The following is a 26,268-nucleotide window of genomic DNA, read 5'->3' on the forward strand; positions in this document are numbered from 1 at the left end:
TATATTTCTTCGGATGGAACTTTTCCAGAACATTTACTTGACCGTAGACTTTTTAAAAGAAATTTGAATAAAATTATCTTTATTTAATTATTGAATTAACATTTATTTAATAATACTGCTGTGCAAACACACCTGACAAAGCGATCCTCAAAAAAAACTCACAAAGACATATCCAACCGACCAGATGGCCAGAAAATTTACTTGACATAGATTTTTTAAAGAAATTTTAAATAAAATTTTCTTTATTTAATTATTAAATTAACATTTATTTAATAATACTGCAGTGCAAACATACCTGACAAAGCGATCATCTAAAAAAAAACCTCACAAAATATATCCAATGGAACGCCGTTAAATTCTTACACTTACACTCAATGACAATGCATTGTGTCATCATTATCTAGCTTCGTATTGAATTTGTTTTAGATATTTTATCGTAATTACACATCATATCTTTTGTTGTAGGTACAGTTGTTTTATTGAATTTTTTTTTAAATACGGTCAGATGCATTGGTAATCAGTTAAATCATCAAACTTAAAGAGACATTCCTGAGTTTGCTGCAATTTTTAAGATGTTATCGACTAAACAAAGACTTTTTAACGATTGTATTTACATATCAAATATATTTGTCTGCATAAAATATTAGTGGCTGTATATTAAACGTGTTTCTGATCGTTCTAATATTTGTACTTGTTTAAATTTCATTTTAGTTCATAAAATATAGTTTTTTTTCGTTCGTGCGAAGTTATTTGAAGACAAAATCCAGTTTGAGCTTCTTACAAATGTTAAGACGACCAGAAACACATTGAATATACAGACACTGATATTGTAAAAAAAAAAAAATATATATATATATTAATATGCAAGTTTAATCGTAGAAATATTGTATTAGTCGGAAATATCTTACAATGCAGCAAACCCAGGAATGTCCCTCTAAAAATACGAGGAAACGAGACAAAGGGAGATAATTTAATCATGAACGTTTACCAAAAAAAAAGAAAGAAAAGATTTCTATATTTTCACTGTAGCTAATATACAATAAAAATATGACTTTTCACCGGATATCACGTTTATGGTTGCCGTAGATCTGTATATGTCATTGCTATGTATATAATAAATATTTATAACACATGCGTATATAGAATACATTACGACACGGGCAACACATATTTAGCTTCAGTGTCAGTTAGGGTTCGGTATTCGGACATGAAAATGGTATTCGAATATTCGCCGGAAATAACAAGCGAATATTCAAATAACAACTATAGTCCGTTTGCGTGTAAAGGGAACCGATGAACAGGCATCTAACTCTATAATGAATAAAGCTAAATCTTATATTAAAACATATTACCCATACCAACTTAAACATTTTTCTTTTACAAAAACGTTCTGTGGAAAAAAAAAATGTCTTAGTAAATTGCCATCTAATTTATATAGATTAATCATCGGTTGTTGATCGCTACCCAGAGTTATCCAAAACTCAGTTATTTTGATTTACATTTATGGCTACGTACACATAATCCAATTGCATACCAGAATAGCAATGAAACGTGAAATGCGAAATCTCTTTAGGGAATTATATTTTCAGCTAATTTTGTTTTGCTGTTTTCGTTGGTCAACTGCCATGCGACTATGTAAGTAGAAATATTCTTCTTTGTTTTCTACTCACCGTCTTCGTCGGCCATTTCCAGAACATCACGTGCTTCCCGCGTGTTCATGCCATCCCATATCCATACCCATACCATACCCATACCCATACCATACCATGCCATACCATACCATACCATACCATACCCATACCCATACCCATACCCATACCACAACATACCCAAACCACACCATACCATACCCATACCCATACCCATACCCATACCCATACCCATACCCATAACCATAACCATATACCATACCATACCATACCATACCATACCATACCATACCATACCATACCATACCATACCATACCATTACCATGTCCATACCCATACCCATACCATACCATACCATTACCATACTATACCATACCCACACCAATACCCATACCATACCATACCATACCATACCATACCATACCATACCATACTTTACCATACCCATACCAATACCCATACCATACCATACCATACCATTACCATACCATTACCATACTATACCATACCCATACCCATACCCATACCCATACCCATACCCATACCCATACCCATACCCATACCCATACCATACCATGCCATACCATACCATACCATACCATACCATACCATACCATACAATTACCATTACCATGTCCATACCCATACCATACCATTACCATACTATACCCATACCCATACCCATACACATACCCATACCATACCATACCATACCCTACCATACCATACTCATACTCATACTCATACTAATACTCATACTCATACCATACCCATACTCAAACCATACAATACCCATACCCATACCCACACCACACCACACCACACAACACCACACAACACCCATACGCATACGCATACGCATACGCATAACCATAACCTTAACCATAACCATAACCATAACCATAACCGTAACCATACCATACCATGCCTTACCCATACCCATACCCATACCCATACCCATACCCATACCCTACCCTACATACTTATACCCTACCCTACCCTACCCATACCCATACCCATACCCATAACCATACCGTAGCATGCCATGTATGTGTTTTTAGGGATTGATCGTACGATATGGTTTGTTAACCAAGCATTATTTTAAATGATGTCTCGGGGCGGGAAGTAGCCCAGTGGTTAAGTGCCTGCCTAATGCACGGTCGGTCTGGGGTCGATCCCCGACGGTGGATCCATTGTGCCATTTCTCATTGCAGCCAGTGCACCACAACTGTTATACCAAAGGCCGTGGTGTGTGCTATCATGTCTGTGGGATGGTCCACATACAATATTCCTTGCTACTGATGAAAATATGTAGAGCTATACGGTATGAAAGGGACACCTACAGTATTCAGGGAAGAGCTATAAGGTTTGAAAGGGATACCTACAGTATTCAGGGAAGAGACAAGGTTTGAAAGGGACACCTATATTATTCAGGGAAGAGCTGTAAGGTTTGAAAGTGACACCTACAGTAATCAGGGAAGAGCTATATGGTTTGAAAGGGACTCCTACAAAATTCAGGGAAGAGCTATAAGGTTTGAAAGGGACACCTACAGTATTCAGGGAAGAGCTATAATGTTTGAAAGGGACACCTACAGTATTCAGGGAAGAGCTATAAGGTTTGAAAGGGACACCTACAATATTAAGGGAAGAGCTATAAGGTTTGAAAGAGACACCGTAAAGTATTCAGGGAAGAGACAACGTTTGAAAGGGACACCTATATTATTCAGGGAAGAGCTATAAGGTTTGAAAGGGACACCTACAGTATTCAGGGAAGAGACAAGGTTTGAAAGGGACACCTACAGTATTCAGGGAAGAGTTATAAGATTTGAAAGGGACACCTATATTATTCAGGGAAGAGCTATAAGGTTTGAAAGGGACACCTACAGTATTCAGGGAAGAGCTATAAGGTTTGAAAAGGGCACCTACAGTATTCAGGGAAGAGCTATAAGGTTTGAAAGGGACACCTATATTATATCAGGGAAAAGCTATAAGGTTTGAAAGGGACACCTACAGTATTCAGGGAAGAGCTATAAGGTTTGAAAGTGACACCTACAGTATTCAGGGAAGAGCTATAAGGTTTATAAAGAACACCTACAATATTCAGGAAAACCCTTCAAAGTTTGAAAATGACATCTACAGTATTTAGGGAAGGTGAACAATGTTTAAAGGGAGTACCTACTGTATTCAACGTAGAAGGGGGCGTATGCAGTGTTCAGTGAGGGATACAATGCTTACAAAGAACATTTAAAAGTTTGTTTTGTTTAACAATACCACTGGAGCACATTGCATAATTAATAATCGGCTATTGGATATCAAACAATTGGTAATTCTGATACGCTGTCATCAGAAGAAACCCGTTACATTTTTTCCTAATGCAGCAAGGGATCTTTTATATGCACTTTCCCACATATTGGGGTGGGACGTAGGCCAGTGGTAAACCGTTCGCTTGATGCTCGATCGGTCTGGGATCAATCCCTGTCGGTGGGCCACGACTGGTATATCAAAGGCCGTGGTATGTGTTATCTTGTCTGTGGGATGTTTTTGTAAATAATTGCAGTTTGGTTTGACGTAAGAAGAAAAGTAAAAGTGTTTTGGAAATAACAAAAAAATACTATTTAGAAAACAATCGGCTCAGAAATAAATAACTTGTAGTAAATTCCATAGTCTGAAAAAGGAGTTCTCTGTGGGACGGACTATAAAGTGATCTTAGCGCTAAAATCGCTGCTTAAAACGGGGCCTAAACAAAGTATTTTTACGACGCACTTCAAATTTCATAAGGGGATGCACACTTCAGCCCACACCCCAGGTCCGCGCCTTCATTAGCTGGGACGCCGACGGTACGTCACTAACAACTAACCACTAGCCCAATGTGTGCCCACAACAGCGTGCTTGAACCTTCACTAGATATAAGCATGGAAATAAATACATTAAACGAAGCACATGAGCCAAATTTATTCTACCTCATTCTCATCATCAATATTATTATTGCTGTTGTTAGCAAATATTAAGACAGAGATGAATTGTACTTTTAGAATGAATGAATGAATGAATGAATGTTTAACGACACCCCAGCACGAAAAATACATCGGCTATTGGGTGTCAAACAATGGTAAATGCAAAAACAATTGGTTTATGATCAACATGAATATAAAAATTTAACAGTTAAATAAAAACACAGTGTAAAGGACTGTGTAAAAATACAAATATCACAGATAGATATAATTAAAATTTAGAATAAAACTCGGTGTCACGTAAAAATTGTAAAATGCGTTCAGGATGGAATCGAAATGATTCCATCACATTACTTTGACCAAAAATATCTTTTCGAATTTCATGAAGATGCTTACACTCCACCAAAATGTGGTGTACCGTCAGAGTACACTGACAGTACTCACACTGAGGTGGAGGATCTTTCTTTAAGATAAATGAATGCGTCAAGTGAGTATGACCGATGCGGGCACGACACAAGACTACTTCATCCTTCCTGCACTGTCTATAGGAGGACTGCCACTCTCCCAAGACTGGCTTGATAGCATGAAGCTTGCTCGCAACCTCACCGTCCCAATCACGTTGCCAAGTCGAAAAGATAAATTGGTTGATATTATTTTTAAAATCAGTATAAGGCACACCAACCCTGGCATGAGGCAAATCCAAAGCAGACTTGGCAGCTGAATCTGCCTTTTCATTACCCCTGATGCCAACATGGCTGGGTACCCAACAAAATACAATGTCTTTATTGGCAATAGATAAAAAGACACACTTTCGTATCACCATCCCAATTAAGGGTGTACTTTTAGAATGCACGATACTGTATTTCAGGACATACAGCTTTCAAGATCGGAACGTAGCCCAGTGGAAAAACGCTCGCTTGATGCGCCGTCGGTCTAGGATTGATCCCCGTCGGTGGACCTATTGGGCTATTTCTCGCTCTAGCCAGTGCACCACAACTGGTATATCAAAGGCCGTGGTATGTGCTATCCCGTCTGTGGGATGGTGCATATAAAAGATCCCTAGCTACTAATGGAACAAATGTAGCGGGTTTCATCTCTATGACTGTGTCAAAATTACCATATGTTTGACATCCAATAGCCGATGAGTAATAAATCAATGTGCTCTAGTGGTGTCGTTAAACAAAACAAACTTTTTCTAGCTTTCAAACCTTTACAGAGGAGCGTACCACCGGACGATCAACCCCCTAGAAACTTTGCGCCCTCGATCTCAGTCAGCTCTCCCCCCCCCCCCCCCCCCCAAACCACCAATATCTACTTGCTTCCGCCGTGCCTGATTCCTATCTACGCATGTGCGGATTAATAACAATAATAATGATATTTAATTAAATACCACACGGTCGCAAGATTATTAAATTTGATAAACATATGCCGCAGGTACGAGGCAGAAGTGATGAAATCTGATATCTATATCCCTACTGATAACGAACAGGATGTTTCACTAGAAGAAAGTCTTGGTATATTGCCAAATGGGTAGACTGCTCGTCTGTTCATAACAAACAGGGTGTTTTAGGGGTCTTTTTTTACAGTTACATCCATGCAGAAAGTCGTCGTACCGTGCCCAGTGGGTAGAGTGCTCGTCTGTTCATATCAAACAGGGTGTTTTAGGGGTCTTTTTTTACAGTTACATCCATGCAGAAAGTCGTCGTACCGTGCCCAATGGGTAGACTGCTCGTCTGTTGATATCAAACAGGGTGTTTTAGGGGTATTTTTTTACAGTTACATCCATGCAGAAAGTCGTCGTACCGTACCCAGTGGGTAGAATGCTCGTCTGTTCATATCAAACAGGGTGTTTTAGGGGTCTTTTTTTACAGTTACATCCATGCAGAAAGTCGTCGTACCGTGCCCAATGAGTAGAGTGCTCGTCTGTTCATATCAAACAGGTTGTTTTAGGGGTCTTTTTTTACAGTTACATCCATGCAGAAAGTCGTCGTACCGTGCCCAATAGGTAGAGTGCTCGTCTGTTGATATCAAACAGGGTGTTTTAGGGGTCTTTTTTACAGTTACATCCATACAGAAAGTCCTCGTACCGTGTCCAGTGGGTAGAGTGCTCGTCTGTTGATAAACAGTATGTTTCAGGCTTTTACAGTTTTTTACAGTTTACAGTTTTTTTTACAGTTTTTACACCACACAGAAAGTCGTGGTATCTAGTCCAGTGGGTAGCGTGCTCGCCTGTTGATATCAAACGTTTTTTTTTTTTTGGGGGGGGGGGGGGGGAGTTACAGAAGAAGAAGAAGGAAATGTTTTATGACGCACACAACACATTTTATTTACGGTTATTTGGCATCAGACATATGGTTAAGGACCACACAGATAGATATATATATATATAGAAAGAGAGGAAACCCGCTGTCGCCACTTCGTGGGCTACTCTTTTCGATTAACAGCAAGGGATCTTTTATAAGCACCATCCCATAGACAGGATAGCACATACCACGGCTTTTGATATACCAGTCATGGTGCACTGGCTGGAGCGAGAAATAGTCCAATAGGCCCACTGATAGAGATCGATCACAAACCGACCGCGCATCAAGCGAGCGCTTTACCACTGGGCTACGTCTCGCCCCCTTTTTTCACAGTTACATCCATGCTCGCCTGTTGATAACAAACAGGGTTTTAATTTTTTTTTACAGTTAGAGGCCGGTCGTAGCCCAGTGGTAAAGCGATCGCTTGATGCGCGGTCGGTCTGGGAACGATCCCCGTTGGTGGGCCCATTGGGTTATTTCTCGTCACAGCCAGTGCACCACGACTGGTATATCAAAGGCCGTGAAATGTCATATCCTGTCTGTAGGATGGTGCATATAAAAGATCCCTTGCTGCTAATCGAAAAGAGCAGCAGGGGTTCTTTTATATGCACCATCCCACAGACAGGATAGTACATACCACGGCCTTTGTTACACTAGTTGTGGATCATTGGCCAGAACGAGAAATAGCCCAATGGACGGTTATTGGATGCCCAACATTTAGTAATTATTACGTATAGTCTTAGAGAGGTAACCTGCTATGTTTTTTCCATTAATAGCAAGGTGTATTTTATATGTACCATCCCACATACAGGATAGTACACACCACGGCCTTTGATCAGTTCTGGTGTACTGGTTATCACGATAAAAACCTAATTAGTTGAATGGATCCACCGACGTGGTTCGATCCTGCGACGTAAGCGCCTCAGATGCGCAAACAACCGACTGAGCTAAATCCCACCCCCGAAGTCAGAGATGAAACCCGCTACATTGTTTTACTTCAGCAGAAAGGGATATTTGATATGCACTTTCCCAACAGACAGGACAGCACATACCACTAATGTAATTGTGTTTGTTATACTGTGTAGTAAATATGCTTAAAAGTATGGGGATCTTATAATGTATTGGCGCAGCCAAGATTTAATTTTGAGAGACAACCCACATTTGGGGCGGCGGGGGGGGGGGGGGGGGGCGACACCGACATTGTCTGTGGCCGACTATTGGGCAAAGGAAAGAAAGGAAGAAAATGGTTAATTTAACGACGCACTCAACACATTTTATTTATGGTTATATGACGTCGGACATATGGATAAGGACCACACAGATACTGAGCGAAGAAACCCGCTGTCGCCACTTCATGGGCTACTCTTTTCGATTACCAGCAAGGGATCTTTTGTATGCACCATCCCATAGACAGGATAACACATACCACGGCCTTTAATGTACCAGTCGTGGTACACTGGCTGGAGCAAGAAATAGCCAAATAAATGTGTTAGCAGCAGCTTGTTACAGAGATTGTATCATACTTTATAGCTTAATTAATTTCAACAGGCTCTGGTTTATAATAACACATTGTGATATCAATATCCTGGCAGTTAACACCCTTCCCTTCACACTTTTAAGATGCTCTTCCTATAAATGTTGAGGAAAGCATCCAGAACTTCACAATTCGTTGGCACTTGGATCCATTCACGGTAAGATTTTTTATTTATTTTAAAAAACATTCGTTTGTTTGTTTGTTTCTTTGTTATTAACTTCATTTGGTTTATGAACTGCTAGCCTGCTGATTATACAATGACGTCAACACGAGAGCAGCGATATAAACTGAAATCGAATATGGGTAATAAATAGGATATTAAACTCGCTACCATTTTTTTTCAAGTTTATGTCCGTCGTGAAATAAATTTCAGTATCACTTGCTAAAGGTCGTGAAATCTGAAACTTATTTCACTCGGGACATAAACATGATACGAAATGGAAGCTCGTTTAATACACCATAATTCCCGCATCGCTCAGAGAGGATTGCCACACCAGGTGTACTAACTGGAAACTAGCACAGGAAAGTTTCCATACAAAGGTATCAAAAATATTCTAGTCTAAGTGTATTGCACAGTATTGGCTACTGTCTGCTGCCGCCTGGGCCCCCAGCTCAATCTTTATATGTCGTGACTATCATTTGGATCTGGTCGAATTTAGACGAAGCGACACATCCGCCCAGTCATTATTTTATGGGTATCACAATTCTACGTTACACCGGCTCGTCGTCGTAATATAGAGAGAGGAAACCCGTTGTCGCCACTTCATGGGTTACCCTTTTCTGAATATAGAAACACTGATATGCTGAATACACACTGATATGCTGAATACACACTGATATGCTGAATACAGAAACACTGATATGCTGAATACAGAAACACTGATATGCTGAATACACACACACACACTGATATGATGAATACACACTAATATGCTGAATACAGAAACACTGATATGCTGAATACACACACACACACACACACACACACACTGATATGCTGAATACACAAACACTGATATGCTGAATACAGAAACAGATATGCTGAATACACACACACACTGATATGCTGAATAGACAAACACTGATATCCTGAATACACTAACACTGATATCCTGAATATACACTAATACTGATATCATGAATACACTAACTCTGATATCCTGAATACACTAACACTGATATCCTGAATACACTAACTCTGATATCCTGAATACACAAACTGATATGCTGAATATATAATCACTGATATCCTGAATACACAAACTGATATGCTGAATATATAAACACTGATATCCTGAATACACTAACACTGATATCCTGAATACACTAACACCGATATCCTGAATACACTAACACTGATATCCTGTATATACTAACACTGATATCCTGAATACACTAACACTGATGTCCTGTATTCCCAAATACACACAGTGACGACAAAAAATGATATACTGAATACACAAACATTGATCTGCTGAATACACTAACACTGATATCCTGTATATACTAACACTGATATCCTGAATACACTAACACTGATGTCCTCTATTCCCAAATACACACAGTGACGACAAAAAAATGACATACTGAATACACAGACATTGATATGCTGAATACACTAACACTGATATCCTGTATTCCCAGACACACAGTGACGACAAAAACTGATACCCTGAATACACAGACATTGATATGCTGAATACACTAACACTGATATGCAGAATATGCTTATGTTGTTGTGTTTTTTTTTTTTTTACACACATGGTATCATGATTGGTGTGATGTCCTATAGTGTAAGCTGTTTTGTTTTGCAGATGAAGTACACACTACTGCTCATTCTGTTGATGGCGATCGTCATCAACCACCAGACAGAGGGGTGGCCGCGTTGGAGGAGGATTCGGATCAGGTGGAGGTGGAGAAAAGCCGCCGACATAGCAAACGTATTAGCCGGCAACGGCAAGCGAGGTATATCATTATGTTCAGGTTGCACACCACAATTAATTTTTTCACTTTCGTGAAAACATTGATACAAGATGCATAGCCTTAGAGTTAACATTTTAACACATGTGCGACACAAAATGATATTAAATTCACCAGTTTTGCATTTTAAATATCACAATAATGAAAGGAAAAGAAAGACAAAAAAGATAGTATTTTGTAAAGACTTTTTATCAACTTCTCAATGGTTTTCGTTAGACAAAAACAATTATTACGTTTAAGTAATTATCAATTGCCCCCTGAACTGTAGTAACGTAATAATATTTATCCTGCATAATGACATAATATGATGACGAATAAAGAAAGTCATATCCGTGTAGTAGCAGGATATTACTTTTGACGTCACTCATGTGACGTCACACGCATAGCTACATTACAAAATCGATCATTTGACCTCTAGGTCATCATACAATGTGGCTGAAATAACAGAAATAATAGCTTTTCCCCTTAATTTTTATGATCATGCAGGATGAAGATAATAACTAGTTAATGACGTCGGGTTTCATTTCAACTTATTTTCGTGCTTATATCCAATTAAGGTTCAAGCAGGCTCTCCTGGGCTGTCTCTCCAGGACAGTGGATTAGTTGTTAAGTGTTAGTGGTTAGTGAGAGAAAAGAGGGTGTGGTGGTCTTTATACGTAACCCAACCAGCCTGCGAACCCTGTACCTACCAGCTTTATGTCCGATGGTTCAACAACGACACCACCGAGGACGGTTCTACTAATTAAAGATCCATGTATGTATAACATAAAAAAAATAATGAATAAAATGTAATTTAAACTGCATGAGCATTCTTCACTGTATGTAAATATTGCTGTTTTATATACACATGTACCTTGAGCAATGTTTGTACACCTTGCACATAAACTCCAACACTTGTTATTTTCTTTTCCTTTTTATTTTTATGTCAAACCAAACTGAAGTTATTGACAAAAATGCAACATAAAAGCACACTAAAAATAATGTGTGTGGTGGTACGACGTATAATGTATAAATAACATTTTGCAGTATGCAATTGCATTATCGGATATGTATTTTCTTTGAGATCTGTCCGAGTTTGACACCAACAGGGACGGACATGTGGACGAGTCTGAACTAGAAGAATTGTTTAACAAGCGGGAGGTTCGGGAAATCTTGGAGAGAGCTGATAAAGATGGTGAGTTGATGATTCAGGACATCCCACAAACATAACCATGTATTTATCTGAATGTTAAATTTATAGTTAATTATACACTAAGTTAGGAAGGTGTCATGCCTAGATGTAAACAATTAATACAATATCTCACAGGGATAACTGCGTTTTAGACAGAAATACCATGCATTCATGTGTAAGAAACGTTGATAGCTTTTACCTTAGTATGCACCAGTATCCTTCTTAACGTATCAGACAATCATCTTTCTGGCGATGGAAGAGGGATCAAATCTCCTGTAAAGAATCTCATCAGGAGTGACTGTCTTCTTATAAACTAGGCACTCGATAAAGATTCTTAGAATCAACCACAATTTTGTCAAATGCAGATTCGACTGCATTGTTCAGAGATTCGGCCTTGATCACGTATTATGATTCTGTCGTTCAGATTTGACAACTCTGTATTCACCATCGACCTTCTTGGCGTGTCTGTTCTGTGGTTTAAAATCTCTATATCCACCATTGACCTTCTTAACGTATCTGTTCTTTGGTTTAACAACTCTGTATGTACCAGCGACCTTCTTAACGTGTCTGTTCTTTGGTTTATCAATTATATATGTACCATCGACCTTCTTCCCGTGTCTGTTCTGTGGTTTAACAACTCTACATATACCATCGACCTTCTTAACGTGTCTATTCTTTGGTTTAACAACTCTATATATACCATCGACCTTCTTAACGTGTCTGTTCTGTGGTTTAACAACTCTATATATACCATCGACCTTCTTAACGTGTCTGTTCTGTGGTTTAACAACTCTATATATACCATCGACCTTCTTAACGTGTCTGTTCTGTGGTTTAACAACTCTATATACCATCGACCTTCTTGTTCGTGTTTAACCATTATATATGTACCATCGACCTGTTCTGTGGTTTTAACAACTCTATATATACCATCCAACCTTCTTAACGTGTCTATTCTTTGGTTTAACAACTCTATATGTACCAGCGACCTTCTTAACGTGTCTGTTCTTTGGTTTAACAACTCTATATGTACCAGCGACCTTCTTAACGTATCTGTTCTTTGGTTTAACAACTCTATATGTACCATCGACCTTCTTAACGTGTCTGTTCTTTGGTTTATCAATTATATATCTACCATCGACCTTCTTAACGTGTCTGTTCTGTGGTTTAACAACTCTATATCTACCATCGACCTTCTTAACGTGTCTGTTCTGTGGTTTAACAACTCTATATGTACCATCGACCTTCTTCCCGTGTCTGTTCTTTGGTTTAACAACTCTATATGTACCATCGACCTTCTTAACGTGTCTGTTCTGTGGTTTAACAACTCTACATGTACCATCGACCTTCTTAACGTGTCTGTTCTGTGGTTTAACAACTCTATATGTACCATCGACCTTCTTAACGTGTCTGTTCTGTGGTTTAACAACTCTATATGTACCATCGACCTTCTTAACGTGTCTGTTCTTTGGTTTAACAACTCTATATGTACCATCGACCTTCTTAACGTGTCTGTTCTTTGGTTTAACAAATATATATATATACCATCGACCTTCTTAACGTGTCTGTTCTGTGGTTTAACAAATATATATATACCATCGACCTTCTTAACGTGTCTGTTCTGTGGTTTAACAAATATATATATACCATCGACCTTCGTAACGTGTCTGTTCTTTGGTTTAACAATTATATATGTACCATCGACCTTCTTCTCGTGTCTGTTCTGTGGTTTAACAACTCTATATATACCATCGACCTTCTTAACGTGTCTGATCTTTGGTTTAAAAACTATATGTGCAACAGCGACCTTCTTAACGTGTCTGGTCTTTGGTTTAACAACTCTATATGCAATAAAATGTCCATTGCTTGGTAATGTATGATAACAGATTCGGTTTTCCCAATATAGTTAGTTGCATCACATATTAAAATGTTTAGACATCCGCACGCACATTTACAAATAATTGGCTGTGTAACGTATTTTGTTTATTAGCGTACCGTAAAAAATAAATACGTACGTGTGTCTCTCTTTAGATTTAAAAATCGCAGCAAAATAAATGTGGTATCAAAAGCTACTGGTACACAGATTTACTAAGGTGTACATGTTTGGTTCTAACATTTATAGCAATACAAATTACATCTAGTTCATAAACATCGACATTGTCTTGGCGCAATCAGTTTGTGGGTGACTTGGGGTGTCTTTTTAGGCACGTTATATGCGTAGTTTCTACTGCAGCCTCATTGATGTGTGTTTGTTGTAAAAAAATAAATATATATATATATATAACAAACATAGATGTAGAAAGTAACGTATTTCGTTTCCAATTGTAAATTAATTATCGACATAATTTCAATAAACGTATGTGACGATTACAATAATAATATTTAAATAGCTGTAACTACTAAAGAAAGGTAATTTTAAAAGTGTTCATTGTCATTAAATTTGACTTGTTCTAGTTGATTTAAATGTAGTTATTGGCACTTAGGAATATATTGAATTGTTGGGACCGAAACAAATTTTTTTTACACTCATCCGCTTTTGGAATGTCTACAACTACTGACGGTCTTTTTCTCCTTATTTAAGTGATTTGTTTACAAATAGTAACGTTTTGTTTTGCGTAACGGATTTCGGTGTAACGGATTCTGTGCACACAACTTTATTCTCACATAACTCAGGGAATGTTTTACGGACCGCGGTCTATTTTACATTGGTTTAGAGAAGACCGCCTGGCAGTTATATTTATAAGAAACGTCATTTGTCTTTCTATTCCATAAATAACAAAATACCGTGACATATTTTGTTTTTAAAAAATCAATTCCTTGGTTTGGAATTTGCTCAAATTATACTGACCATTTCTGAATATAGATGCGTACTTAAAATGTTAAATTTTAATAATATTTCATTTAAATACGCATAGCAGGGGCGTAGGCTGGGGGGGGGGGGAGGGGTCCGCTTTCAGAACTAAAACATACAGGTTTATACATATGGAGTTTCTGGTGGTGCAAAAACAAAATTAAAAAAGGTCCACTTGGTTCATATTCGACCCCCCCCCCCCCCTCCCACCCCCAGGTACAGATAACGCTACGCCCCTGCATAGTGCAGGGTTGATGACTATTTTAAAGGCGATCAATAAACTAAGTACTGCTTGTTGTATGTGCTACACAAAATCCAGTAACGGACTTTGTAAGTTTCTGGCGACATGAAGAAAATACCTTTATTAAAATTCACTTATTGTCGAAGACACATGTGAATAGCCAAAGCAAAGAAGGTATACCAGTGTAGTGCAGTCGAAGTTGACATATTGCGCCACACGTAGCAGTAACGTTTTTTTTAACCTTTGTCTTTTCCAGAACTTCAAAAACATTTATTGTACCTATGATAACAATAGATCTGAATCGTTTGTATTTTTCCTGCAAAGTGACAGCGAAACAATAAATCACTACGTTAATACATGTACGTGCCAGAGAAATGCTGCCGAATCGTATTATTCGGATTTGTTATATGTGTGGTTTCTTCTCAAAAATAGTATTAGGGTTCATTTCATGCCATAATATACTTGTAAAAATATACTGTCTCTCTTTAGGAAACAACAAAATCTCCATGCAAGAGTTTCAGCAATTCATCAATGAGATAAACAAGATGGAATAAACAAAATATAAGTCCAGGTGAGAAAAGCTTCCGTCTCTCTCTCTCTCTCTCTCTCTCTCTCTCTCTCTCTCTCTCTCTCTCTCTCTCTCTCTCTGTCTCTATGTATCTCTCTGTCTGTCTCTCTCTCTCTTTCTCTCTCTCTCTCTCTCTCTCTCTCTCTCTCTCTCTCTCTCTCTCTCTCTCTCTCTCTCTCTCACACACACACACACACACACACACACATAATATATATATATATATATATATATATATATATATATATATATATACTCTCTATTTCTCTCTCACACACAATGAGAGAGAGAGAGAGAGAGAGAGAGAGACGAAGAGAGGAGAGAGAGAGAGAGAGAGAGGAGGAGAGAGCGCGAGAGAGAGAGAGAGACCCCAAACATGCACACACAGACCCACCCACACAGACACACACACACACACACACACACACATCTGTGATAACTAAATTGATTCTGATTCTGTAATAACATTAGTTCGTTCAAGTATGGAATAGTATTAATATTGTTGATATTAATAATATATTTTTTACTTTTCCAGCTCTGTATCTCTGAATATCGAGAACTGACTGCTTATGAGACGCCATCTGTCTAGACAATAATAAAATTTGCAACAAAACATTTTGTGTTTATTTTCTTTCTTTCAAAACATAACCCCAGCATTGCCACGTGGAGACACGTCGTGAACAGCGTTCAAACTGATGTACCACTAGTCATAATATACATAATATACTCTTCCAAAAAAGTAGGGGAACCTGAAATATTAATGTTAATATTAACTATTAGACCGAGCATACGTTTTTACCACAGACATCCTAGTAAAGAACGTTCAGGTCTGTTTATCAACACACCGAAACACATTCCATAGTTTGCACATGCATCACACAGTTGGCCCGTACACGTGCGTGGGGTGCCATTCTCCAAAACACGTAAACTTTCAAATTTCACTTCTGACCTCAATCATCCTTCAAGATCTTTGGTGGTCATAAAACCTACTGTAATACTAAACTACCGGTTGTAATGTTTGCCCAATTAATTCACTATTATCATATAACCATTCCCCACAGCTAATATACCTTACAATTTTGGCAATTATAAATTCTTATTAGAGTTCCCCTACTTTTTTAAAGAGTATATATAAACACTAAGGTACGACCTATTTAACAACAGCGGGCTTCTTTAGTCACTAACCAGCCAGTGCACACGACTGGTATATCAAAGGCCGTGGTGTGTGATATCCTGTCTGTGGGATGGTGCATAAAAAAAGATCCCTGGCTACTAATGGAATAGTGTAGCGGGTTTCCTCTCTAAGACTATATGTCAAAATTAACAAATGTTTGACATCCAATAGCCGATGATTAATAAATGGGCCCACTGAAGAGATCGATCCCACACCGATCGCGCATCATGCGAGCGCTTTACCACTGGGCTACGTCCCGCCCACTATCTCAAATAAAGCCCCCCCCCCCCCACACACACACACACACACCCTCACAGGCCAATTATATGAGGTAGAGAGAACAAAGTTGTGATTAGTGTGTCATGCCCCCCCCCACCCCCCACCCCCACCCTCTCCCCCGCAAACCCTCTTCCCATCTGGCTAGGTCAATGCGCCTGTTTTGGACGTAGCCCAATGGTAAAGCGTTCGCTTGATGCGCGGTCGGTCTGGGATCGATCCACGTCGGTGGGCCCATTGGGCTATTTCTCGCTCCAGCCAGTGCGTCACGAATGGTATACCAAAGGCCGTGGTATGTGCTATCCTGTCTGCGGGATGGTGCATATAAAAGATCCCTTGCTACTAATCGAAAAAGAGTAGCTCATGAAGTGGCGACAGCGGGTTTCCTCTCTTAATATTTGTGTGGTCCTTAACGATATGTTCGACGCTATATAATCGTAAAATAAAATGTGTTCCGTACGTCATTAAATGAAACATTTCCTTTCTGTTTCCCCGTGTCTACCAGTGCCCCACGTCTTGTGTACCAAAGGTCGTGGTATGTGCTGTCCTATCTGTGGGAAAGTGCACATAAAATATGATTCGCTGTTACTTAGGTGGGTTTTACGACTGGCACACGAAACCTTTACAGCCGTTCCACAAAGCAACCTTACCTTAACCAGTTAGGAATAGTGTTGTAATTCCTTTATTAATTAAGTTCTCCTGGCAGCGTTTCTCAATTATCACACGTTATTGAACGAGTAGTAAGGGTTAATTAAAAATTTACCAGTTAGGAATAGTGTTGTAATTCCTTTATTAATTAAGTTCCCCTCGAAGCGTTTCTCAATTATCACACGTGTGGGTGTTGTGTTACGGTGAAGTGATTAGCATATTGTGTAAACTAGACACCTAGAGATTATTTAATTAAGTGATCAGTTCCTGGGTTGTTATTATTGTTGTTATTAATTAACTACTGCGGCAGTACATTGGTCTGCGTAGGTTAATACAGATTCCAAAGTGTATTGTGTTTTTGTTGTGTTTTCTAGTGAACTAAACCTGCTATAATAATATATACTTTATATAAGATCGTATCTCTGATCATACCTAGACGAGCCAACGCGGGTATATACTGCCTGTTACAGAGAGATCTAATAGATCTAACAGTTAGGAGAGATGTTTGGACAATCGTGTTTCATTCAGTTACGGGTATTATAGAATCCCCGTGACAATTACATTTAATTTGCAAAGTTATCAAATTCTTAACGTATGTTATCTGAAAAATATTACATACTTTGATTGCACTGGAAATTTAACATATATGATATATATGATATTGACGATACCGAAACACATAATCGTTTTATCAGTACACGCATGTTTAATTTCATGATAATATGTATGTAGGTATGTGTGTGTCTATCTCATCAGTATTTGCTTTAATTACCTTTTAAGTTAGACCATGAGCTGCCAACGCAGGCATCATGATTCCTGAATTAACACAAGGGCAAGTTTGCTCGTATATAATGGCTGAACATAACTCGGGAAACACTTTGTATAACAATCATGTCCGACTGGCAACAATCACACACCACCTTGTCAGTGTGGATGAGTCGGATGTAAACTCCGTGCTTCTTCTTTTTTTCTTCTTTTTTTCGTTCTTATAACCAACTAAGGTTCAAGCGCGCTGTCCTGGGCACATACCTCAGCTATCTGAACTGTCTGTCCAAGACAGTGGGTTAGTTGTTAGTGGTTAGTGAGAAAGAAGAGAGTGTAGTGGGGTAGGAAGCGTGGTTGCATGATAAAATCATATTTAACGTTTGTTTAAAACCATAGTTTGTGGATAATAAATAAATTATAACATTCACTGGAATGCCAAGCGAAATCTATCAAACTCGTTTGTGAATTTTCTCGTTCCAACCGGTGAAACATAACTGGACAAAGGCCGTGGTATGTGTTTTCCTGTCTGTGGGAAAGTGCGTATACGAGATCCCTTGCTACATTAGAAAAACAAATGTAGCTGATTTCCTCTGATAACTACGAGTCAGAATGACCAAATGTTTGACATGCAATAGCCGATGATTAATTAATCGATGTGCTCCAGTGGTGTCGTTAAACAAAAACAAACTTCGTTTGAGAATTGTTTTACACCTCTCGCACTCGCTCGGGGAATAAATAATTCCTAAAACTCGTTTCATAAATTCCTTATAGCAGTCCCGCTCATACATTAATCTGATATATATATAGACAGACAGACAGACAGACAGACAGACAGATTAATGCATGACCGGCACTGCTATACAGAATTTATAAAACGAATTTTGGGAATCATTTCCATTCAAAACAGACACCGCATCACATATTCTTACGTCATTTGAACGTATATTAATGGCGGACTGGAATTAGAGCTGCTTGTTCAGTTTACAAAAACACGTTGTATTAAGCTTGATGTTATATGATAAAGCGGTTATTACATTCGTGTGTTTCGGCATTGTCAGTACCATATATTAGGAATACAAATTATGTATATAAATGCTCGCCAGAGGCTCGCATAATAAAAAATTTATTTGCAAAATAGTTTTACGGCAAAACCCTTAGATATGCATAGAGATAAATATATTTTAGAAGTGATTGGTTTAATGGGTTGTCATGCCACGAAAAACGAAAGACAGAACGGACTTACATTTATAACTTAAAACAAGACGAAATATTCTTAACACAATCAGACGAACTTGAACAGTTGGACGATTATTCAGAATTAATTAATGTACAAAATAAGATTAAATATTATGAACATTTGCAATTACAGGGGGCTAGAATTAGGGCCACGGTTAATGAAATTGAACAAGGCCTAGTGTTTCTACATTTTGTGCATAGTTAACCAATAATTTTCATAGTTGATACGTAATGTCGAATGCGTTATTGCACGAAACAACAACCCCTTCGAAACACCAGTGTTTTAAAGGGACATTCCTGAGTTTGCTGCAATTTTTAAGATGTTATTGACTAACAGAGACTTAATCGTTAATCTTGAAAAACAAAAAGCTAATAATAAATACATGCATTCATTAATAACCGAAGATGGGACAGTAATTGACACACAAGACGAAATTTTAAATTAAACTACTAAATTTTACAAAACATTATACACATCTGAAAAGACGGACGTTTGGTCACAAAATTATTTATTAAATAAAATGACAAAGACATTAAGTGACGGAGGCAGGGACGAATGTGAAGGGGAAATAACTCTGGACGAAGTTTCAATCGTTTGCCAATGATAAATCACCAGGCTGTGATGGTTTGACTGCCGAATTCTACCAGAAAGTTTTTGGTTTAATTGGCAGTGATCTGATAGAAGTAATTAACGACACGCTCAATAAGGAAAAAACAACTTTCACCATGCGGCGTGGTGTAATCGTTTTAATTTGGAAAAGTAATGAAAAACAACTTCTTAAATTGCGACTACAAAATTATCACAAAAGTTTTGGCTAATAGAATTAGAGAATTTTTATCAAACATTATTCATCCAAATCAAAAATGTTCAGTTAAAGGCAGATCAATTCATTACGGAGCATCATTGATAAGAGACTTAATAGAATAGATGTTAATCGTAATAATTTACCTGGGTTAATATTTTCTTTAGATCAAACGAAAGCTTATGATAGGGTAGAATGGGATTTTTTGTTTAAAGTTTAAAAAATACTAATCTTGGGCCAAATTTTATAAACATGATTAAAACATGTTATACTGATATTCAATCAGCTGTTAAAGTTAATGGGTATATATCAAACTTCTTTAATCTCTCCCGGGATATTAGACAAGGCTGCCCGATCAGCACTGTTCTATATATTTTGGTAGCGGAAACTTTGGCTGAAGCTGTTAGGGAAGATTCCAAAATTAATGGGATAACTTTACAAGATGGCTTCGTTAGTAAGTGGGTAGGCTATTCGGACGACGGTAACGCAACTTTATCTGACTTTGACTCAATTAAAAAAAAATTCAATATTTTATATATTTATGAACGTGCATCTGGAGCTAAAGTTAATTTTCAGAAAACCAACGGTTTCCTAATGGGGACACGTAGGTACGAGAAAGACACTCCTCTTGGTATAAGATGGACCAATGATAAGATTAAAATATTAGGTTTCTACTTTGGTAATATTGATGTTTCGGCAGATAATTGGGAATCCAAAATTTAAAAAATTCAAACAATTCTAAATATATGGAGTAATAGAAAATTAACATTACATGGTAAAATAGTTGCTGTAAATTCACTTGCCACTAGTGGCATTTGGTATTTATCAAACGTTTTGGAACTTCCGGAAAAATATGCTAAAAAAATTGACAATGTGATTTTTTACAGAAAACATTTCATATCAAAAGAGCAAATTCAACTACCTAAGGAGTTTTGGAATTGTAAATATTCGGTTAAAAGTTAAAGCACAAAGAATTAAATTTATAAGTAGATTTGTTAGTTTTGAGGGAGAAGGGAATTGGAAATCTTTAGTAGATCATTTTTTAGGCCAGTATAAAAATTTTAATATCGATACACTCTCTAAAATGTAAAATTGGAAATAAAAAACAGAATTTCAAATCAATGCCGAACATTTACAAAGACATACTATTAATTTGGGATGAACTTTACATTACACGCGACAGGGAGAGTTAACAACAGATTCACTATGAACCTCTCCATGACAACCCGACTATAAGTAGCACACAATACATAGAGGCTATTTCATGGGGGTTTTTGAATACGATTTTTATGTCAACGAGTGATGTGTGAAAACCATATTTTCACGTATTGCGAAGCAATGAGTGAAAATATGGTTTTCACACATCACGAGTTGGCATAAAAATCGTATTCGGAAAAAACACCATGAAATGGTCTATTTATTATATACATATTTCCTAATTTTTGACAATATCTTTCGCTCTTTGGTAATATCTTTCACTTATTCTATCGAAAACACGTAACGTCATGATATATTTCTTCCTATGGAACTTTGCCAGAAAATTTACTTTACCATAGACTTTTAAAAAGAAATTTGATTAAAATTTATCTTTATTAACATTTATTTAACAATACTGCGGTGCAAACATACCTGACAAAGCGATCCTCTAAAAACTCCCACAAAAACAAAACGAGTCGAACGCCGTTAAATTCTTACACATAAACTCGATGACACTACATTGTGTCATCATTATTTAGCTTCGTATTCAATTTGTTTTATATATTTCATCGTAATTGCACTTCGTATCCCGTTTTTATAGGTACAGTTGTTTAAATTACATTTTTTATTTTTCAAATACGATCAGATGCATTGGTAATAATCAAATTTAAATACGAAGAACCGAGACAAAGGGAGATAATTTAATCGTGCACTTTTACCAAAAAGTAAATACGACTTCTATATTTTCACTGTAGCTAAAATACAGTGAAAATATGACTTTTCACCGGATATGACTTTTATGGTTTCCGTAGATCTATATATGTCATTGCTATGTATATAATAAAAACACATACGTAGAAAAGGACTCAATTTAGTCAGAGACATATGGGACTTGGGGACGAACGACTTTATGGACTTCGCTGGTTACTCGACTAGCGCGGCATTTTATCGCCAAATAAAAGACCTACAGGACAACTTTCCGCGATCGCTATTATGGACATTAAAGCATGAAGTCCCCTTTGATGGTGACTTAGACGCCATCTTTCGTATCAACGTGGGTGATACGAATAAAGACGTGACAATCGCGAAACTAAAGACATATACACAGTTTTGTTATTACGAACTCACAAAGACGCATCGTATAAGACCAGATGGAAAACCATTTTTACTGAAAGCATAAACTGGAAAAAATGTTTGGCAGACACTAAATTCCGGCTTAATTGAAAATCATGATTTTGAGTTAATTTATAAAATGATTAAAAACGTAATTGCAGTTAGAAAACATCTCTATGATTGGAAGATTGAGTCCACCCCCGAGTAAGGTCTTAATAACGAGCTACTCTCGGCCTAATAATTTCGTACGTACGAAAAAGCTATATACACGAACTAAAATGAAATTTAACCTAGTACAAATATGAGAACGATCAGAAACATATTTAATATACAGCCACTGATATTTTATGCAGAAAAATATATTTGATATGTAATTGCAATTGTTAAAAAGTCTCTGTTAGTCAATAACATCTTAAAAATTGCAGCAAACTCAGGAATGTCCCTTTAAAACACTGGTGTTTCGAAGGGGTTGTTGTTTCGTGCAATAACGCATTCGACATTACGTATCAACTATGAAAATTATTGGTTAACTATGCACAAAATGTAGAAACACTAGGCCTGGACCTCCCGACTTGTAGCTTTGGAGGTCAGGCCCGCAAACCAGGTTAGGATGTTTTAACTAATCAATTTTAAACAACAATATTGGTAAATAAATTCAGCAACCAGCGAATTGTCTGGTAGTGCTCGCAACATAAAAAAAAAAAAAATGTCATGCCACGACCAGAAACGGTCAGGCACTTTCTAAGGGTCCTATGGGCAACCTAGGGATACACCCCGGCATCAGATAGGTCTAATTAACGAGCTACTCTCGCTAAATTCAAAACCTATGTTAGTTCCTGATCTTTCTCTTTTGAGCAACCGGCTCTTGTGCCCAGGACAGGCGTGCGCTACAACAGCTTGCTCTGAATATGCACGTAAAGCCCTATGACCTGACCTGACCTATTGGTTACAATTAACCTTCGCCAATATCTTTTTATAGAACGGGGCCCAGGACAATACAGAGAGGAAACCCGCTGTCGCCACTTAATGGGCTACTCTTTTTCGATTAGCAGCAAGGGATCTTTTATATGCACCAGGAATAGATGCATGATAATCATGAAGGAATTGGGGAGGGGGGTGGGGGGTGGGGATGACAACCAACAGTTCATTTTAAATGGCTCTACTTTTTTGGAAGAGTATATATTCCAGTAGAAATGTTCACAAACGCGTGTTACTATGTCAAATATTTCAGTAACTCATTGTGACGAACCCCTCGATGTTCCACATGCCCGTAAGACAAGGACTGGAACGACGCTAAATTCAGTGGCTACCTACAGGTGCAACAGAGGCTTGTTGATATTCTGGTGGATCGTCGACTTCAAAGTGTGAAGTCTCTGGGAAATGGGCATGTGTGAGTCTCGTGTAAACAGCTCTGTGGGCGTGACGTATAGGCGCGGAGAAGCGGGATGGGGGGTGTCCAGCCCCCCCCCCCCTCCCCCAATAAATCTAAATCAAAAATATTTTTTGTAGTAAATCTTAAGGTAGAGATTACTTTTACTTTTAGAATGGAGAAAATTACATTTTATTACATCGACTTTTGAAAAGGTTTACAGGGGAGCATACCCCCGAAACCCCTAGAAACTTTGCTTTGTGCACTCGATCTCAGTCAGCACCCCCCCCCCCCACCCCCCCACCCCCCCCCCCACACACACACACCCTCTCCAGCGTCTACTTGCTTCCACTGTGCATGACGTAGCCCAGCGGAAATGAGAGCTCCATCCAGAAACAGGGACGTTATAAGGGGCGGGGTGTAGCTCAGTGGTAAATTATTATGGACCTGATGCGTGGTTGGTCTAGGGTCGATTCGCGTCGGACTATTTCTCGTTCCAGCCAATGTTCCACAACTGGTGTCACAAAGACTATCATGTCTGAGATGCTGCATGAAGAAAAAACCCGTGACGGCTGCAGATTTACCTATCGTTATCTGTTAAGACCGGCGTCGTGGTTAGGCCATCGGTCTACAGGCTGGTAGGTACTGGGTGCGGATCCCAGTCGAGGCATCGGACTTTTAATCCAGATACCGACTCCAAATCCTGAGTGAGCGCTCCGCAAGGCTCAGTGGGTAGGTGTAAACCACTTGCACCGACCAGTGATCCATAACTGGATCAACAAAGGCCATGATTTGTGCTATCCTGCCTTTGGGAAGCGTAAATAAAAGATCCCTTGCTGCCTGTCGTAAAAGAGTAGCTTATGTGGCAACAACGGGTTTCCTCTAAAAACAGTGTCAGAATGACTGTTTGACGTCCAATAGCCGATAATAAGATACAAAATCAATCTTTTGTTATCTGTTAAAGGTTTTTTTTTTTTTTTAACGACACCACTAGAGCACATTGATTTATTAATCATTGGCTGTTGGATGTCAAACATGTGGCACTTTGACATATAGTCCCAGAGAGGAAACCCGCTAAATTGTTCCATTAGTGGCTAGGGATCTTTTATAATACACCATCCCACAAACATGACAGCACATACCACGGCCTTTTTAATACCAGTCGCGGTGCACTGGCTGGAACGAAATATAGCCCAATGAGCCCACCGACGGGGATCGACCCCAGACCGACCGTGCATCAATAGAGTGTTTTATCACTGGGCTACGTCTCGACCCCAAAAATTATGATTTAAATACAATGAACTTTTATTGTCATAACTTACACTGAAATCCGGAAGGTACATCTCTTAGATTATACGATCACGTGTCGATTCTGAAAAAACAAACACGATTGCAATATTGTTGCTAACTCGAGTGACCTCCATCCTTCCCCTTATTGATATTGAAACTCTATGTAATGCTTTAGCAATCGTCGACAAACAAAGGCCGCAAGCTACTGTGTCTAAAATACAGATTTTTTCCTAAATCTGATGCCACAGAGTTTTAGTTTGATTATTCTCTAGTCCAGTCGTGGCATTAAACATACATGTTGTTGACCAGTACCAACGCTGTATGAAGAAACTCGACGCTCATATGCGAAACGAACCTGCGCTGTACTTTCTTGTAGTGACGTAGATCACTACAAGTGTGTGCCCACGTGACACGTTGACCGTGGATATTAAACTGTCGGGATATTCACCGCTACATCTCGTAAAGTGTGAATTTAACTAATAGGCCTACATTCACTGTAGGGTTGCTAGGTTACTACAGGAGTGGAATTTTACCTACTTTGGCACGACGTTTTGCTTTATATGGAGGTTTAGCATTCTTACTGGTTAGATTCAAAATGAAGACGTGGTGCGGGGAAGAAGGCAAATAATTACCCCCCCCCCTCCCCCCGATAAAACTCATATTAGCAATGAAGGCTAAAAAGAAACAAATGCCATACACTTAAAAAATAGCATAGATATTTACATAGTATATATATGTGTGTGTGTGTGTGTGTGTGACTGCATTTGATTAATATAAATATTGAAACTCCTACGGAACTATTCCGATCTGAATAGAGAATCGCGTTGAGATTTACCGTGTAGAGTGATGGCTATCCAGGGTCGGGATCCGGTGTAACCATGGGCGTACGACCCGGGGGGGGGGGGGGGGGGGGGCAATTGACCCCCCAAATTCGGGCAAAACAGTGGGAAAACAGTGGGGAAAATTCGGGCAGTTTTTATCTGGGTAAAATTTCGGGCAAATCAACCCCTCCAGCCCCCCTAAATCAACGACTCCCCATACGCCCATGGGTGTAACAGCCCGAAATATACCCCCCGCCAAAATATACCCGGGGTTAAAATGGGCTAGCCTGTTTTATACCCCTAACCCTCATTTTTTAAAATTACTAA

At 38.4% G+C, this 26,268-nt stretch overlaps 2 protein-coding genes across 2 annotated transcripts in view; one reads left to right on the forward strand and one right to left on the reverse strand.

Moving 5' to 3' along the window:
* LOC121377532 (oncomodulin-like) overlaps window positions 1–26,268 on the reverse strand; it is a 34,426-nt gene that overhangs the window by 799 nt on the left and 7,359 nt on the right. The gene's annotated exons all lie outside the window — the stretch shown is intronic.
* On the forward strand, window positions 10,223–15,859 carry LOC121377529. The gene is made up of 4 exons (XM_041505559.1): window positions 10,223–10,403; window positions 11,482–11,592; window positions 15,171–15,252; window positions 15,785–15,859. The coding sequence occupies exons 1-3, from the start codon at window positions 10,253–10,255 to the stop codon at window positions 15,233–15,235; spliced, it is 327 nt and encodes a 108-aa protein (XP_041361493.1). The 5' UTR covers window positions 10,223–10,252; the 3' UTR covers window positions 15,236–15,252; window positions 15,785–15,859.

The sequence above is a fragment of the Gigantopelta aegis genome, chromosome 7, assembly GCF_016097555.1.
Source record: "Gigantopelta aegis isolate Gae_Host chromosome 7, Gae_host_genome, whole genome shotgun sequence".
Lineage (NCBI taxonomy): Eukaryota > Metazoa > Mollusca > Gastropoda > Neomphalida > Peltospiridae > Gigantopelta > Gigantopelta aegis.

Excerpts from the sequence above, each read along its gene's own strand:
- LOC121377529 (XM_041505559.1), top strand. The coding sequence starts at position 10,253 with ATGAAGTACACACTACTGCTCATTCTGTTGATGGCGATCGTCATCAAC. Across the intron at positions 10,404-11,481 it reads AGCCGGCAACGGCAAGCGAG|ATCTGTCCGAGTTTGACACC; the intron begins GTATATCATTAT and ends ATTTTCTTTGAG. Across the intron at positions 11,593-15,170 it reads GGAGAGAGCTGATAAAGATG|GAAACAACAAAATCTCCATG; the intron begins GTGAGTTGATGA and ends GTCTCTCTTTAG.